The sequence below is a fragment of the Argiope bruennichi genome, chromosome 1 (assembly GCF_947563725.1).
Source record: "Argiope bruennichi chromosome 1, qqArgBrue1.1, whole genome shotgun sequence".
Classification (NCBI taxonomy): domain Eukaryota; kingdom Metazoa; phylum Arthropoda; class Arachnida; order Araneae; family Araneidae; genus Argiope; species Argiope bruennichi.
Genome location: NC_079151.1, coordinates 32,920,102 through 32,935,472, shown reverse-complemented (window position 1 = coordinate 32,935,472; position 15,371 = coordinate 32,920,102). Strand labels below are relative to the sequence as shown.

The 15,371-nt window shown below is 26.1% G+C and overlaps 2 protein-coding genes across 2 annotated transcripts in view; both read left to right on the top strand.

The window, feature by feature from the left end:
* Positions 1–2,544: 2,544 nt before the first annotated feature.
* LOC129977223 (lariat debranching enzyme-like) lies at positions 2,545–6,240 on the top strand. The gene has a single exon (XM_056090544.1). It carries the CDS (start codon positions 2,638–2,640, stop codon positions 4,306–4,308), a length of 1,671 nt encoding a protein of 556 aa, XP_055946519.1. The 5' UTR covers positions 2,545–2,637; the 3' UTR covers positions 4,309–6,240.
* A 4,237-nt stretch (positions 6,241–10,477) lies between these two features.
* Positions 10,478–15,371, top strand: part of LOC129968883 (uncharacterized) — a 28,918-nt gene continuing 24,024 nt past the window's right edge. Inside the window, exon 1 of the mRNA XM_056083204.1 lies at positions 10,478–10,623. Coding sequence (XP_055939179.1) covers positions 10,612–10,623 — 12 coding nt within the window. The 5' untranslated portion in view covers positions 10,478–10,611. The remainder of the gene's footprint in view (positions 10,624–15,371) is intronic.

Sequence of the window (15,371 nt, the reverse complement as noted above, 5' to 3'; positions counted from 1 at the left end):
CCGAGATCATCGACTGATATTTTTATAAATATAATTACAAATTGGGATTTCGCTTCTTATAAGAATTATTGATTACTATTCGTCTTGATTTAATAGTGACAAACAGACGGATTAGAAGAGGGAGAAAATGGCCTGCTGATATAATTAGTATAAGGGAAAGCTGGGATTTTTTCAGTGGTATGTGTACCATTACTTGTAGGAACTGATAGTTATGGTTAGGGATGTAATTTGTATACTTTAAAAAAAGTCATATCTCCATTGCGACACCGAGACAGGACGACGAACTTCATCATATTGAGCTAATACTTTGTGTCAGATTGATATAGTATATCATCCGATTGAAAATGAATGACGTCGATAAGATTACTAGTCGGTATTAATCAAATTTAAAAATGATATCAAGCACGTGATACTCTTGGTCTATATTAGTTTTATATGCCTATTACTTTTCTGATAAAAAGTATGACTGATACAGTATCATTCAAAACTAAAGCAGTGTTACTTGTAAGAAAGTAACGAAAACCACTTAATAAAATCACATAAAAATTTGTCTAAACAGAATAAAAGAAGGATATTTTTTTAAAAAATTTCTTAAGAAAGCATTTATTGGACTCTTATTTTTTTTTCAAACTGTTTATTCAATACATTTTTGATGTATGTATACAATGATGTAATATCCAATGATGTTATCTGTGCAAAATATAAAAATCGTTGATTATTTGTCTAATTACTATAGTCCAGCGGCTCAGATTTCTTAAGATGATCTTGATTCAACTTGCTTTGTAGATATTTTCTTTGCTTTCAAATTTTTATTTTATTTCTTAAGAACGATTTTAATGAAATTACGCAAGCTATTTCATGCATTTTATATAATAAACAAATTCACATATGAAAAAAATATGATCTTATATCAAAAGTGTGGCTAAAAAGTCTTGCTAAATATTCTACAGATATTGATTATATAATCCGATATTCATGCTTTATAAAATAATAGGTTAGAACTGTATCTCATAAGATTAATACAACCATATCATATGATATGATATCTGTATATGTAAAATCGTTGAATAAATTCTTTGATTTGATTCCTTAAATTATTTAAATTTCCATGGTGTTATGTATAAAGTCACTACTTGAAAACTATCATTATCAATATATTTTACAGTCTTTATCTGAAAAAAAAATTAATACTTTTGTTTAAAATATTTATATACAGAAATTAAAGAAAAATTCAGAAGACAAATAACTATAACAACACAAAGTAAACATGAAAATGATCTATCGATATGTTTAATGACCAGGAGGCTTTTAAAAATTATGAATATATGAAAATCATTAAGTAAAGGACTGGCTACGGTACTGATTCCTTTTAGAAACCATTAATTTCTTCTTCACCTATAGGCATTTGAAACATTTGCTGCAAATAATCAGTTATCATATTAACAGCGAATCAAGAAATAAAAATTATAAGTAAAATAATTAAGATTTTAAAATTATTTAATATCTGCAATATATACAGGAATGATTGTGATTCAGATTTTTTTTTTTTTTACTTAGTCAAGTCCAAAATATTCAATTTTGTGAAATGCATTAATTACCTCCCTGGTTAATCTTCGCGAAAATCGATCATTTGCTTAGTTATATGGGCAATATTATACCAGTGAAAATCCTTGAAAAATGGTACTTAAAAGCTATGCATACTTATGAAGTATTACTTAGGATTGAATAAAAAAGCCTATGAAACTTTTTGAAAAAAATTCTCAATACCTTATTGAGAAGGACTTTACGGATGATAAATATCTTATAAATAGTTTATGGAATAGCTGGACAATTCTTTGTTTCGCACATTTATTAATATACATACTTTTTTACTTGTAATATTTGAAGGGGAAAAAAAATTGAAAGATCATTGTCAGAATCAAAATGTACCCTAATCATAAAAATTTCAACAAGAAAATACATAGAACGTCGTATTTTGTCACGTAATGGCTGTTGGAGGTAGGCATATACTTTCATTTGGTAAAATGCCCTGAATGTCGCAAAGAATTATATTTTATACCCCTTTGAATCAATATTTAAACTTTTGAAAAATCATCTATCCATTATATTTAATAAAACATCTTCAATATACCAACAAAAGAAGCTCCAATCGTCTGAGACTACAAATAACCAAATTATGAAGCATGGATTTCATTATTTTAGACTAATCAATAATTGTGTTGAAAAAGTATCTAGCATTGATTGACACATTTTCATCGAGATGACTATTAAAAAAATTTGACATCGTCTAAAAAAAATTAGCGATATTTAAAGTTTCATAACTCGATCAATTTCAGTCATGAATGTGTGGAACTCTTTTTATTTACAATGCTATTGCGTCAAATTGTTCTACCTCTTTTGATGAATGATCGGTAAGTTTGGATTCGTTCCAGAGCTAACTGATTTCGTATTCGCTGAATGCTTATGATAATAGTTCACTATGAACGATGAACCGTTTTGTTGATAGCATGGATTTGAATCCACTTAATTTGAACGGATGTATTTACCGCGTGGTATGTTCCTTTATGTAGATAATAATTTTTCAACACTCATTTGTTTGTTTACTTGCGGTTAATTATTGTTTAATTATTTGTAAGCATGAAGATCGCCGTCGAAGGATGCGCTCATGGAGAGCTAGATAAGATATATGAAACTATCGAATTGTTGGAGAAGAAAAATAATATAAAAATAGATATGTTGTTAATTTGCGGCGATTTTCAATCTGTACGTAATCCTGCTGATCTAGAGTGTATGGCTGTCCCTCCCAAATATAGGACCATGAATTCGTTTTATAAGTATTATTCTGGTGAAAAAGTAGCGCCAGTATTAACCATTTTTATTGGAGGAAACCACGAAGCCTCAAACTATTTATCTGAACTTCCATACGGAGGTTGGGTGTGCCCTAATATTTTTTATATGGGATATGCTAATGTTATCAATGTTGCTGGAGTGAGAATAGCTGGGCTATCAGGTATTTATAAAGCTCGGGATTATTTACGTGGCCATTTTGAATCCCCACCATATAATGAATCTTCAAAGAAAAGTATCTATCACGTTAGAAATCTCGATGTCTTCAGACTGAAGCAGCTACAAAATCCTGTTGACATTTGTCTTTCCCATGATTGGCCTACTGGTGTATATAATTACGGGAACAAAGAAGAACTTCTTCGGTGGAAACCTTTTTTCAGGGAGGAAATGAAGACAAATAAGCTAGGAAGCCAGCCAGCAGAAGAATTATTAAGGAAGTTGAAACCATCTTATTGGTTTTCTGCACATTTGCATTGCAAGTTCTCAGCTATTGTACCACATGATGACCAGTTAAGACCCGAAACAAAATTTCTGGCACTAGATAAATGTTTGCCAAGGCGTAGTTTTCTGCAGGTTGTAGATATTGAGAGCAAAAGTGACACAGTTCAAATTGAATATGATGCTGAGTGGTTAAGCATTCTGCGAAGTACTGATCATCTTCTGAGTGTATCAAATAAAGCCTCTTATATGCCTGGTCAAGGAAGTGAAGAGAGATGGGACTTTAGACCAACTGATGAGGAAATTCAGTATGTGAGGAAATTATTTAATAATGATTTCACTGTACCAGAAAATTTCTCTGTCACTGCTCCAACTTATATTCCAGAGCATCAGTGCTCATCTGATTTTGTTTTAAAAACTTATAATAATCCTCAGACAGAGATTTTCTGTAAAAATTTAAGTATAACAGATCCATTATCTATTGTTCTTAATAAATCAAGAGATAGTTTTTCAATTAGTGACTTCTGTGCTACAGATACTGATATGAGTTATCAGTCTACTAATCCAGAAGAAATTTCTATGGATGAAGAAGAAGATGATGATATACCTAGTGAAGTTTCAAAAGCTGATATGGATATTGAACCTTCTGATGATTTTATTATTGACAAAGTAGGCTCACGGCCAGATAGTCCAAATTCAGATGACTTTGTTATTGACAAGACAAGATCACAATTTGAGATTCTGGAAACAGATGATTTTTTTATTGATAAAGTAGGTTCATTAAATAATGATGTGTCAAGTGATTTCATAAGAAATTCTACAAGTTCTCAAAATCTTTGTAGTACCCCAATTTCTAAGACAGAATATCATTCCAAGCCAGTAGAAATCATTGCTTTTCCAGAAATTAGAGAAGAAAATATTTGTATTGATAACAACGTTGGAGATGAAGAACCAACCCCTTCTTTAAAAAAATTCAAGCGTCGAAATTATGATTTATATAAATCTGAAGATAATATTATGTAAATGATATATTTTTAAGGATTTATGTATATGTTATTAATTTATATTGTTATCAATTGGATGTTTTCACAAAATTATTTATTTTTTGACTAGTAAATCTCTGGATATTACTAAAGAACATTTCCAGTTGTCTTGTTGTTTTAGTAAATTACATTTTGTTACAAATAGCTTTATTTTCTTTTGTATAAAGATAAAACTATTTTGATTGTTGCTATATTTCAGGTTTTTTTTTATTGAATGTTTTTTGAAACTATATGATTGAAAAGCTACATATGATTTTTATAGTAATTTCCATGTGATTAAAACTGAATTCTTAAACTTTAAAATATTTAAATACTAGCTGGTACCCAGTGTGCTGCTGCTGCAGAAGAAATAATTTTGGAAATGTCGTTTGAAAGTTGGAATAGCTATCTTGTTTAATTAGGAATAGTAGAAAGAATGATACTTATTTTCTTATCGACAATACATTCAATGAAATTAAATAACATTTAAAGGAGAAGTATAAATAATATTTATTTTATTTTATTTATTTTTTTGCTTTATTATTCAAGTATAGGGTAGAAAATATTTTTTTCCATCTTCAGCAAACACAAATACATTTTGTGGCTGTCTGACTCATGAGCATTCAACTTACAACTAGCCATATGAAAAACATGGATTTTCTAAGTTCAACGCAATAAATTGGCAAAATTTTATTGTAATCACATGAATGGTATGGCATCATATAAAATATGAACAAACAAAAATTCATTTTTATATATTAGATATAATAATTGTACTATGCTTATAACCTTTTTGCAAGTGCAAGCTATAAGTTGGCCAAGTTTTATTGCCATTGGATGAACAGTATGGCAGCACATAAAATACAAACAAAAATTCATTTTTATATATTAGATAACAATTAGATCTAACAAAATACAATCCTAGTAAAACAATACAATTAGATCTGTGCTGAGGGAGAAAAATCAAGTTTAATATTAAAATTAATTAGGTTTTAAGTGATTTTAAAATATTTAATTTCTATTTCTTGTGGTGAATAAATCTCGTTACATCATTAGAACAATCTATAGTTTAAATAAGTTATTTGTTTTAAATGAATCTGAAATTAATTTATGATTGGTACTTTTCATTTTATTGCATTTCCTCTCCCATCATTATTTATATGTATTTAAATCATTATATATATATAAAGATATCATTTAATATAATTTAAATTTTAATTTATTTTCCAGTTTATACCTTAATTTAGCATATATTAACTTCATTCTAAAATGTTCTTTTATTTCCTGATCCAATTCTCACTTTTTATTTAATTATTAACATATGTTCTAGAAAACTGATGGCTTCAGCATTGTCTCATACTCTGAGTTAACCTTCTCGCAATTTCCACAGGCAAAGTAAAAGTAGCAAAATTTGCGCAACCCACAATTTCTTCGGGTTGCATTTTTTTCATCTATTTAGCTATGCAGCCAACTCTTTTCTCATTCATTGTTTCATTTCAGTTATTTTTGTTTCATTCAGATCTGGATTAACAGATAATGTTAGTTGCCAAGGTTCTGCAAAATATAGAAGCTTGTTTTGCTCTATCTCTCTGTTTACACACTCTTTTCAAAGCTCAAAGATGTTTGGCAGAAATCGTTTGCAATTTTTGAACTTATATTGGTAAAAGAATTATGCAGCGAGAGGGTTAAGGGATAAACGCTTAAAACATTCTTTTAAAGGTACCTTATATTCTCTTTTCTTTCCGATATGAATTTCCACGAGTCTAAGAAATTCTTTTCAAAATCTCATAGTAAAATCACTGAAGAGAAAAATTTCTTTCTCTTTTGGTCTTGTGTCATGATGTAGATTGAAGTATCTCTGATCACTTTTTCTTTGTACAAATTATGCTTCTTAGGATGAAATAAATCGAAGTTAAAATTCCAAAAGTTTCTTTTTCTCGGCCACGTATCTGCTAAAATATGATTACATATACATATATATTAATCATAATCTTGGAATTAATATTCTCCTTGATTTACTAAAAGTAGATGGTTGGTAAGTTTAGATTAAAATAGTTCTACCTTTATTCTTGCTTCTTATGATTGGCCTTGTTTAAATAGAAAATTTTTTGACCCAATTTTTATGAGTACTTCAAATCATTCTTAATGATTATGTTGTCATGACAATGATATAGATTGTCAGAAGACTTGTAATTATGAAAGTTGAGGAATTAAAAAAAAATTGCTTTTAGATAAAAAAAAATCTTTTATTTTTTAAATTTATATAAAAATTTTATTTAGATATCAGAAAATGTCTAAAAAAAATTATACTTATTAAAAAAATAAAATTAAAAAATTATTTGAGGCCAATAAAATATTTCAAATAATTAAGAAAAATTATGTCATACCTTATGAGGAAATTATATGATAAAATATCAATAAATTGAATTATAAAATAATTTAGAAATTTTCAAAATTATGTAGCCTACTTTCAGTGAGAACTGGGTTTGAAAATATTAATTACCAAGAAATAAGAAAGGTTCATTCATACCTACAATGCTATCATTTAATTTTCATAAAGAATGGATTAAATTTTCATAAATACATAAATTGAACCAAAAGATGTAAACATAATTTCTGCAATATTATTTTGTATATCAGTACTTTTCACATAAAAATATTACATATGATTTAAAAAAAAAAAAAGCTTTCTCATACTTTCTTTCAAACAATATTTATATCACATAACCAACAATAGCTGATAACTCTACTTTTGTCTCATTACAAATTCTTAACACTTTCAACACTACGAACGAGATATTGAACTTTCTAATACATATCTATCAACCTATTTAAACTGGCATAAGAGATAAGTTTTAGTCGACAGAAACCTGTTATTGGAAGTATCTGAAAGATGATATATCTCACCTGTAGCGTTAAAAATATTAAGATTTTGCATGATAATAAGAAATATTTTGTGATAGTTACATTGTTAATATTTAATTAATACAAAACTGAAAAATATTTTTAGCTTAATGAATATCAGAAGTATCAACCAATTAGTAAATATAAAAAAATAAATCTTAGTATGTTGTGGTTAATCTAATCTATTCCTAATGTAAAAATTTATACAAATCACTAATTACAGTATATATGTAATCAAAAGTAAAAACAAGAATTATATAAATATATGCAATTTCTTTCTGCTACTTAAAGGAATTCAAACAAAAGTCAACTGCACAATATCGAATCATAGTTTAGTATATAAAAGATGCACATGCAAATATTTAGTTGGATAACAAATAGAAATTAACTGTGTCTGAAAATAAAGAATCAGAAATTCTATAATGGTCTTTATGTTATAATTTTTTAAAAGGTTTATTGATCTGTTGTTTATTTCAAAAATGGATTTCTAATTTTTTTTGTTTTTTATATTCTTAATTGACCCAGGTTTTACAAATTGAAAATTTTGAATGGAAGAACCAAAGGAAGCATAGTTATTGGTATTATAAAGAAAATATTTCAAACTTAGTTAGGACTATTAACTGAATTAGATCTTAGTAAATATGATGAGATCCTTTACTACTTACTGAAGCAATTAAATTTTTATTAGGTATTAATTTCTTGTCATAACTACTGGCTATTATTTCTCTAAACATATCTAAATATCCAAAATTCATTGAATTTCAGACAAATGCAATGTTTCAAAATCTTTCAGATAATAAGAATAAGGGATAGGCATTCATAACACTTCATCACATTCTAGGACAGTGCCTTCAAAGTTATTTGTTTACTCATTCCCAAAGTTTCTAAGTTAATGTATGCCGACACAGTTGAGATTTGTAAGACTTGATTCAAAACTTTATATATGACATCTGCATCTAATATTAGATTTGATTTGTTGAATTTGTCCAAATTTGGATTTGTTTGTAACCTTTTTTTTATTGGTGTAGAAGATAAACTTCAAAGATATTCACTGAAAAAAATTTTGGGTTAAAAGAAGAATGGAAAACAACCAACACTTCCTTTTTATTTTTATTTTTTAGAATTAGGGAACTTTAATTACTTCTAAATAAACAAAATATTGGATGCAAAGACTATTCCATTAATGTAGCAAGGATAACTCTTTATTCTATTAATACATACTGAAAATTTTCATTATATGCAGCTCTTTATATGTACTTTTATTATAGTAAAAATAGGAGTCTCTAATTTAGCTGCTGTGACAAACAATATGATAACATTTTAAATGTACAAAACATTATATAAATTTGAGATGACTGCTTTTCAAACAAAGAATATTCATTATACATATAAGCTTATATGTTAGTGGAAATAGTTACATTATGGAAAACAACTTTTTGCTAATATTTTTCTTTTATCTACTGAGAGTTCATCTGGCTTATGATTTGAAATTTTCATTCTTTAGAATATTTCATATTTCTTGTCATTCATAAACTTTCATTTAGAATTTTTCTTAAAATTTACATATTTGCTATTTAATAGACCCCTTTCTAAAATATTGTGTACACCAGAATTGTGCATTTGGAATTTGCACTTTAGATAGTTAACAGAAATGTGATAAAATAAATATAAATAGTATTATGCATTTTTTAAATTAAAGGACATGTTTTTAATAAAATGTTCATTAAGGTAGTAAAGTCTGCATGCATAATATTTTTCAGAAAAAAATATAAGTATTTTTATTTGATTTCTTTTTGAAATAGCAATAATACATTAAAAAACATCTTTCTTAAACTACTCTACTAATTTGTTCTTTAACAAATTTTCTTTTCTTACTTGAATTCATTTTTTTTATAAAGGTTTCTTTTTGGTAGGCTTCATTTTAATGAAATTTATAATCTAGGCTTACCTCAAATTTATTTTTATCTTATAAATTTTCTGATATAATGTAAAACAATTACTTAGTTTATGCAAGAGTTGACATTACTAAATCTTAAATCTTAAAATATACTGAAGCTGGTTAGGATTAAGGCAAATTTCCAAAACATTTTTTCTTCACTTTTCGGCCTTATATGTTGAAATTTTGTTATTTTAAGATTCAGTTCAAATGCAATGTAAATTAGATTTGTATATGTATATGAATTATAAGTTAAAATTATCTGAATTGATGACTAATTATATATAGTAATTATGAATAACATATTTAAAAATAGTTCTTTATGTTAGCTTTTGAAATTTCACATGACTTCATGAAACAGATTGAAATAATGAAGGATTTTTGATAAATTAACTTCTTCCACACTGTTTCTCTTAAATGTATCCATGAGTCCAAATGGCATCATGTAGAACAATGCCGAGGAGCTCCAATTTCCTCTTTCTGTTCCTTTTGCCCCAAAAGTATAAATGTTTTTATTATGATTTGAAAAATTGTTGGTGTATAGCTTATGTTAAATGAAACAAAAGCAAAACTTTTTTAAGGAATTGTTAAAATTTAATACCAATTCCATTTTCAGGGTGAGGGCAATTCACAAACATATTTGTTTCGATCAGTGGAAACGTAGTTCTTAATAACATGGAAAGAAGATAATGATGATAAGAATCAAATTTGTTTTATCTCCCTGTTTACCTACAAGCATTTTGCTTATGATATTTTGCAAACAAAAATTTTAAAACACTTCAAAGACATTTTGATAGCAAAAGGCCAGCATTGCCAATGAGTATAAGTATTTTATGACATATAAAATATTTCTTAAGGAAACTTTAAAACTGATTTTATTAGTAACTCTAAAATAAAACCAAAAATAAAGTTAAAAAGAATAAAATTAATTAAATAATTAAAATATTGAAATTAATTAAATAAATCATTAAAATATTTTGAGACACGGTCAATTTTCTGAATTTTGGCCTTAAAAATGCCAACATGGCAACCCTGTTAGAATGGTTTTATCACTATAGACAACAAATACGTTCAAAGAATCCGGATTGAAAAGAACCGACTTCATTTCCCACATTTGGATCTTATATTATCATGGAACATTTTAAAAATCTTTAAATAATAATAAAAAAATCATGTAACACTGAAAAAAACTGTATTTCATTAGATTTAAGTGAGTTTTTTTTTTTCAATTTTATTTCGCAGGATTGTTTTTGTATTAAGGTTGATGCACCAATTCCAAAAAGATCACGCATGCGCAGGCTATACTTATTCCACCATTTCACTCTAGTAACCATGTGTTGTACGCTGAAAATATCAAACCACGTGAAATAACATTAGGCTAATCGTATCTAGTTTGTTTGGTAAGACAAGGAGCATCCGGTCTGGTTTTCTATTTTCAGTTAATAATTTTTTTTTTGAGAAGGAATGAAATTAAAAGTAAGTCGCTCATTTTACTAGTAAGCTGATCATTAAATTTCTAACAATACTATAATTTCCTTACCTCAAAATTTCATGTTAAAAACGTAGAATTTGTAACGTGATCGTTTGTTTATATCTCCCACGTGCATATAACCGATTGATTACCAGGTTCATTCCCAAATCATTTTACGTAAATTCTAAATAATACTGTTGCAAATATGATTGCTTTGATTTTTATTAAATTATAAAGTAGTTATTTAATGCAGATCAACCATCCGAATATAATTTAATTCTTTGTTTTCCCTCAGGAGGAACAAATCATTTATACCAAAAGAAAAAAAGTGATCCTGTATAATTTTAGGATTTTTTAAATTCCGGATGATATGAAAGGTACTTTCTTGAGGTTGCAGCTTTCAAAGTTATCATCATAAAATATCATTGTTAAAAATTAATAATAAAAAAATTGCCAGTAAAAATTATAAAGAAATTAATTTGTATTTTATATGACTTTTTCTATTTTGCATGACACAGATAAAAGCATTATAACTAATCCCTCTTTATAAATGTTCGAAATATTTATTTGAATGTCTGCAAGAAAACTTGAAGGAGAATACTCCAATCTTTACATTTTGCATTATAAGGCATTACACATTTTATATAATATTTTATTATGCATTTTAGCTAAATATTGCATGCATTTTCAATTTATAAGCAGCATAATTGTTATCATCATACATAATTGTTGCATAACAAAATGCGATCTTTGCAACCATAGGTTGTTGCACTTAATACATTTTTGGCGGCTCTTCTAACAATAAAAGTTTTTTTTATAATTATTTCATGATTGTAATTAATTTTTAATGAGTTATAAACTTGGTTTTTGCACAATGTTTATATAAAAACTTCAAAATTAATTACTGAATAAAAATTTTTATACCATCTCAAAGTGACGAAATTATCGAACCATAAAAGATTTATCTGAATAAATGATGATGGTTAAAATAATTTATGATTTTTTCCCTATTATTATTTTTAAATACATAAGAATTTTCTGCCAAAATGAAGGGAACAACAGATTTAGAATGCAATTTAAAAATGAAATCTTGAAATTAAGATTTTCAAAAAAGTAATTATATTTTGTGATACATTAATTTTATTTTTAAACTTGGTAATTTATAAATTGTGTCTGATCACCATTTTTATCAATTAAATATCTTTTTTTTTAAAAATCTGGTTTTCTTTATATGTAATTTTATATTATCGATACAGATTGTTTTCATAGATTCAGTTTTATTCCAAAAATTCATTATATATAGCATAATCAAAATAACTTACAAGGAATTCAGTTTCAAATACTTATTTAATACATTTAATAAAATAAATTTTGTGTTGAGATAATTTTGATTAGTGCTATTATTTTCCATTTTTGAAGAATTGATCGTAGTGCATTGTTGTATAAAGGTTTTTGTCTGTTTCTCATTTCATATTATCATCAATTCTTGAACGTTTTAACTTTTTTAATTTCTTGAACTCGGTTTTGAAAATGTTACACTTTTGCAAGACATTTGAATAAATCTTATAGCAAATGATGAAGAAAAATATTCTTTTTTTTTAGTTGTTAAAAAAATAATAAATTTTTGATCTGTGAATCAACATTTATGAATATTAAAATTTTTAATTTTTTGAAACATTTAAAAATACTGTATTCCATAGAAATGTATTGGTTCTCCAATAAACAATTTTTAAAATTTAAACACATAATAAAACTGATAAAGCTGCTCTATATTATTATCCACATATTTTGATTAAGGTGTTATGATTTAGTTATAAAGGTGTTTAAATTCTGCAGTTTCAACTGTAAGATCACTGAATTTTATTTGTCTAATTCAAAATATTTTTATTATGTTTACTGTTAGACATAATTCTAAAATTGCGTTTTTCGAATTCAGGGAGACAAAATCTGTAAATCAAATGATTTTTGCACTTAAACACTTTTTCTTTGAGTGTTTTGTATGCAAGAAAGCAAAATATCTGACTGCCTTTAAAAAAATTTTTAGTAGGTGTAATTGCTTCAACTGGAATTTTGAGCCAGAATTAGAAAGAAATATGAGGATTAATTTCTAAGGGTTACCATGGCACTGGTAATAAGTAGAAAATATAAAAATATGTATAAAACAGAGAAAATAACAGGACTGTTACCCCCCCCCCCCAAAAAAAAACACTGGAAAAGTACAGGAAATTTTAAATTTTGTTATTTTTTCAGAGGCTGTAGCTCTAAAAATTAAATACAGTTCAGAACCATTAAACTACAGAAGTTAATCCCTTTTCTTTTGCATAGATCAATCCAATTTCCAAGAACAGAAAAATACCGATATTGGAATAGTGACTACAACTGCTTAAATAGTAATAGAACTACTAAAACTGAAAAAAAAAAAAAAAAGTATTTTATATTTGCAAAGAATATTACAAAAAATTTATTCAAATGCATGTCCAAAAATTTTGGTGTTTTAAAAGCTACATTTTCATTAAATACATATTTTTTTTTAAATCAATGTAATATTACATGAAAAGGTAATGGTTTATTTATTTCAATTTCCTTACTTGTAAGCACATATTTCTACTACATGTTCAGAACATATAAAGATCCAATTTGAAATTTTCTTGAAAAAAAAATTGGTTACAAAGAAAAGTGAATACAAAGAATAGTTTGCTTCATTTTATGAAAAAAATACATTTAGATTATTTCTATTCTAATGTTCCGAGATCCAAAGAATTTTTTTGATTTTCTTTTTAAAGTTGTAAAAAGAATTCTAACATTGTACACATGGCAATGCTGCAGTGGGAAGTGGATTTAGTATCAAGAAGGATATGTTTATTTAAAATATGAAAGAAAACTGTTTAATTGGTCTAAAAATTGTGCATGATGCCATAAACTTTTATGGATATATCTTAAATGTTCAAATCTCCAGAGATTTGCTTCAGTCTACAAAATTAGTGTATGCAAGATATTATGAAGCTTTAGAAAAGTAGAAAATATTCACTTAAAACAAAAAAACATGAAGAAGCTTTTACAAATTAAATTGTTGTAAAAGGAATAAATGAAACTGATGATTGAAAAATCTATTGAAATTGGCAAAATTGATGCTCAAACATATAAATTAGCAAAAAAAAAAAAAAAGTAAATAATCATTAAATGATATGCATTTTAATAGCAAGAATGCTATTTTTTGTTTTATTTCACTCGTGCTCTTAATTTTATATGACTTTAAATTAGAGAGCATGGGTTTAGTGATCAGTATCTTTCTTCCTCTTTTTATATGAAATTTTGTCTTGCTAAAATCTAGGCAATAAATAAAAATATATTTTTTCTGTATTTAAATACCAACATTTATTTAATATACCAATATTTCAGTAATGTTGAATTGTTATTTACTTCCCCTTGCTTTTTCCACTAATAAAAACTAGAGTGTATTTGTTATTCTATTATAACTAGCACATGAGTGCTGCTTCTGCATTACAAATTGCATAAAAATTAAACAAAAAAATTAAAAATATTATTGAACAAAATTTATGATCAGGAGAAGTTAAATGGGAACTTTTTAATGAAAATTAAATTGATTTATGAGCCAAATAAAAGAAATAATATGAACTCAATTTAAAAAATGAACTTCTCAAATATATTAAAAAATGTTCTGCTATTAAATAGAATTTTAGGAAGTCCTTATCCAAAAATAATAACTCCAATAATTTCGCTTTATTTTATAGAATCATTTGCAAAAATTTAATATGATTTTTGGAAAAATATAACCAATTTGTATAGTTAAATAATAATTATGCTCTATCATTCAAGAAAAGATTACTAAGGATTCTAAAATTTCATTTCTTTGTTGATTTTGGCCAAATTCATCTATAAACTAATGAATAGAATGCATATTTTTCTCCTTCATAAGAAGAAATTAAGTATATTATTTTGCAAGTTTAACTTAATAATGTTCCTTCTATGGAAAGAATTCCAATAAGGATTATGTGAGAGATTTTCATCTAAACCTTGAGTTCTAGGGTATGTCAAAAGAATGCTTTAATGAGACCATTTTTCTAGGTATTTAAAAATGAGTGCAAATGAATATCAAAGGCAAATAAAGACTTAAGTCAGTCATCTTCATATAGATCATTAATTCTTTTTCTTACTAGGAGGAGGATTCAGCTCAGAATTATCACTCACAGACTCATAAACTAATTTGAAAAGAAATGCAATTTATATTCTAAACAATTTGTTTTAGATGAGGAAAAATACTTATGGTGCTAGATTATTTATATAAATTATTTGGAGATTGAAAATAAGAAGTAATTATGATAACTATCTTACTTCTTTTACAAATACTTTTAGTACTATTGAGTAGTATGATATTATTATTATCACATTTGTGGAAATTTTTCTTTGAAAATAATTAAAATTATTCTCTTATTAAAAATTTTGTTATTTTATAAAAATTGTTGATTAGCTTTGTAGTTTTATTTAATGCTTGTAAACTTGAAAGCCATACATTAATAGTAGCCATTATTTTAATTCTGTTTTTCACCCTTTTACTTTCTTGCATTCACAATTTACTTATTTAAAATTTGTGTATCTGGTTTTTTCAAAAATTAGATTTACTGAAATTAGTTTTTATAATATTAATTATTAATAATTATTCTTTAAAAAGAAAGCATAGTTATAAATTCATCAGTAATATCCAAGGAATATAACAGTTTTTACTGATTGTTTA